Below are 4210 nucleotides of genomic sequence, written 5' to 3'. Positions count from 1 at the left end.
TTAGTATGGTTGTTAGTGTTAGCCGCCTTAAATCTGTAAACTGGACCAACCCTTTTTTTAAGTTTTGGTTACAAGCCACGGGTAACTCGACCAACCCTTGATTCACCTGCTCCTATATAATACGCTACGCTAGTACCTATGTAGATGCATATGAGTCGAATTGAGTGCCCACCATTTTCCACGGTCAACACTAAGTCACTAACTAAGCGCAGCAGCCTTAAACCAGTACGTAATTTAGTGCTTCTACTATGGCAGCTTCGTCCCTGGCTTTCGTGGCGCGCCGTGGCGAGCCCGAGCTAGTCAAGCCGGTCGGACCGACGCCGCGCGAGCTCAAGCGGCTCTCCGACCTCGACGACCAGGAGAGCCTCCGGTTCTACCGCTCCGTCATCTACTTCTACCGGGGCTGCCCGTCACGGTCGCGCGCCGACCCGGCCAGGGTCATACGTGGCGGTCTCGCCGCGGCGCTTGTTTACTACTACCCTATCGCCGGGCGGCTCCGCGAGCTGCCCGGCGGGAAGCTCGTGGTGGACTGCACCGGTGAGGGGGTGTGCTTCGTTGAGGCCGATGCAGACGTCGTGTTGGACGAGTTTGGCGACAGGCTCTGCCCGCCCGTTCCTTGCGCCGGCGAGCTCCTGTGCTTGCCGGAGAGCAACTCCGCTATTGTCGTCAACCGAGCACTACTCTATGTTCAAGTAAGTTATGGGTGGCTCGCAAGCGCGGGGGAACAGAACCCCTCCCACGTGCCTTTTTGTTTTGGCTTTCGAATTTATAACTTTCATATTTTTTGAACCAAAAGTTTAAATTAAGTCTTGTTTTTAGATTCGTGTTGTTTGTGACAAGGACTTTCAAATAAGACCCATTTCGAACATGTTTTGATGATCTTTTTAAAACTTCGTTAAGTTTCAAACATTGAAACTTAGGCGAGCAAATGAAAAAAAAATATGTTTCAGAATCTGCGACCGACATACATACAACCGACGAAATAGTAAAAGTTTGTACAAGCATCCTTTAAGAATGACATATCACTAATAGAATTTGCAAATATAATACGACTGACCAAAGGTAAGATGGAGCAGACGAAATAGTAAAAGTTTGTACAAGGATCCTTTAAGAATGACATATCACTAATAGAATTTGCAAATATAATACGACCGACCAAAGGTAAGATGGAGGCAGAAAGAAAAAAGTCTTCAAGTACAAGCCCCCACTGTTTAGATTAAAATCTTTGTGAAAATTTCTCAAAATGAAAAAGTAAAGGATCAAATCACACTATAGTGCTCTTTATTTCTAATATCATATCAATAACGTCGCATAGAAGGAAGGCACATTTGGAAAGAAAGAGACACAAGTAGATCATAATAAACCTATAAAATGAGTGTTAAAGAAAGGCCTAGAAAATGATATGGTATGGTAGAAAGTAAAAGGATGTTATGGCTACAACGATAAAGGTTGTAGGCAACATACTATGTCATGTGCGTAACAAGTCAACTTTATCGTGCTAACAATTTTTTTAAAGAAAAACGAAAAGGACATGATAAAACCGAATAAGACTGACGAATAGTTTTACAAAATTTCTATCAATATACACATGCATTAGGCCGGAAGTGACATATGCTATTAGAAGAAAAATTGTGTATCCAAGCATGTCAAGGAATGAAATTGCCTAATAAAAATTGCAAATACAATGCAGCTAAGGATGAGGTGTGTGGACGAACAAAAAAAGTAATCCTGTGATTTTGATTTATACCTGGGCAAAGCCAATTCCTCAAAAATCTCAAGGGCTCTTTATTCTTTGGTCCTGAAATTCTGATGGACATGAGAGCACATAGGAAAGACGCAGAAGAATTACACACGAAATTTTCTACCAAAAATGAAGCACGGAAGAGAGACATACGCCGCAAAGTAAATAACGCATCACTTCTACTTCGGTACAACCCCCTAAACAGATCAATGAAGGTGATCTTTCCATACCTCTTTATAATAAAAGATAGGATGGTCTTTTAAAAGTATGTCACCGTACTTACCACCCGCACACACCCTCTCCACCTTGGGCTGGCCCATATTACATTTTTTCCTTTTCTATAGAACCATCAAAACTTGAATGCCCAGCGAGATTCAAACCCAGCACCTATACGAAGCCCATAGAATTTTTGAAAAGATTGATAAACTTTCTTCAAATCCTTGGATGCTTTGGTCAGCCCAACAGACGCCCGATGGGGCCATTTGACGGATGTCAAAAAACAACGTGCTTTCAAATAACCCGTTTGGCCAACCCGAACACTCTCGGTTGAACATGGTCTATTTTGTGGACACATTTGCAAACAGGTGGGCATGCCCGATGAACCCAACATTTGCAAGCAGGTGGGCATGCCCATGGTAAGCATCAATGCCCGGTTTGAATGACGTTCGAAGCCATATGCAAGTTGTGACCCTCCGACCATTATCAGCCTTTTTAATGGAGAAAACTCCAGAAAATGCAAAACTTATAAAAAAAACTAAAATAACTTGGCGTGGTGTCTTTAATTGATCGTACAAGCTCATCAAAAAATATGGTCATTTAAGGTGTGTCGGGAAATGAGGTGCTCCCAAACGGACTCTTTTGACCTACCCGAACACTCTCCGTTGAACATGTTAATTTTTGGAAATCTCAGGATAGAAGCAAGTTTTTCAAGTAGGTGGGCATGATCATGTTAGGCATACATGCCTGGTTTGAACAACTTCCGGCATGGTATGTATGTTGCGGCACGTCCGGCTATTTATCAGTGTTTTTCCATCGGGGAAACTCCAAAAAATAAAAACTTGTCAAAAACCCAAAGAGTTTGGCATGGTGCCTTGAGTTGATAATAAAAGGCGATGAAGAAAACAATTGGGGCCATTTCAAGGATATCCAGACACAACATGCTTTCAAATGGAGCTTTATAGCCATACCCGGATTGCCTTCGCTGAAAATGGTTTAGTTTTGGACATTCTTGAAATGAACCCAACTTTTGCAAGAAGGTGTGCATGCCCATGGTAGGCATCCATGCCAGGTTTGAACGAATTCCGACACCATATGAAAGTTGTGGCACGTCCAGCCATTTACCGGCCTTTTTGACCGAGAAAATTCCAGAAACTGCAAAAAGAAATTCGAAAACTCAAACAACTTCGCATGGTGTCACGACCCAAGACTACGCGCAGTCTGTGGCGGACACGCTAGTGCTGCGCGGGCGGCCGCGGTTCACCATGGCGCGCACGTACCTGGTCACGGACCTGACCAGGTCGAACCTGAACGAGGTGGACCTTGGGTGGGGCAAGCCGGTGTACGGTGGCCCGGCCACGACAACGCTAGCCACGTTCCACATTCCAATGAAAGGCGGTGGGATCATCGTGCCGATGTGCCTGCCGTCACGCGCCATGGAGAGGTTTGCGGTCAATGTGCGTGCAGGGCTGTCGGGGGCTTCTTCTTCCTGTGGCCATTCCAGTAGCAAGGACTCGACCGTGCTGTCCAAGTTGTAGGCGGTTAGGCAACTGCTGCAACTATCTTCTGGTGGAATCTGTCTACCGGGGCTCAGTTCGCAGTAATCACATTTCTATGGATTTATTTCCGACTCTTCAGCGATATTCTTTGGGTGTGCCATGGCATACCCATCAAACGTGAGATGACCGTAGGGGCCTTAGTTCAGTCTCTCCATCAAACGTGAGATGACCGTAGGGGTCTTAATTCAGTCTCTCCAAGGAGCTCATCCAGGTCGAATGTGCGTGTGTATGTTTATAGTGTGAGCGCTTGTGTTTGTAATTTGTTTCTCAAAAAGAAATATGTCTATCTAAATGTTTTACATACTATTCCCTCCGGCTCCGTATGTAGTCCATATTGAAATCTCTAAATAGACTTATATCTAGGAATGGATGGAGTGCTCCCGTGCCGCTCACTAGTGGCACCAGGGTGCCCCACCCTAGCAGCCCTCGACTCCCCACCTCCTCTCTCCTCCCCCGCCGCCAGGCAAAGCCCGCGTGGTGCCGGCGGCGGTGGAATTACTCTCTGATGGTGTACAGCTCCTTGGCATTTTTGGATCTGCGTGCGGCTGCTGGACGAGCTGCATGAGTGCTGAGGCCAGTTAACTTGACGGCCGAGCGGCACAGCCCTCCCGCTACGGCAAGCAGGGCGTCTTCGTGAGACTTTGACTTGTCTCTTCCTGTGGCTTGGCTCCGGCTTGCTGTAGGGCATGGAGGC

At 46.1% G+C, this 4210-nt stretch overlaps 1 protein-coding gene across 1 annotated transcript; it reads left to right on the top strand.

Annotated features, from left to right (window-relative positions):
- Positions 1-248: 248 nt before the first annotated feature.
- LOC123090399 (benzyl alcohol O-benzoyltransferase-like) lies at positions 249-3495 on the top strand. Its single transcript, XM_044511719.1, has 3 exons — positions 249-692; positions 2326-2376; positions 2998-3495. Exons 1-3 carry the CDS (start codon positions 249-251, stop codon positions 3493-3495), a joined length of 993 nt encoding a protein of 330 aa, XP_044367654.1.
- The last annotated feature ends 715 nt before the right edge of the window (positions 3496-4210 follow it).

This window comes from Triticum aestivum, chromosome 4B (genome assembly GCF_018294505.1).
Source record: "Triticum aestivum cultivar Chinese Spring chromosome 4B, IWGSC CS RefSeq v2.1, whole genome shotgun sequence".
Lineage (NCBI taxonomy): Eukaryota > Viridiplantae > Streptophyta > Magnoliopsida > Poales > Poaceae > Triticum > Triticum aestivum.
The sequence above is the reverse complement of the archived record's forward strand: the minus strand, read 5'-3'. Positions and strand labels throughout refer to the sequence as shown.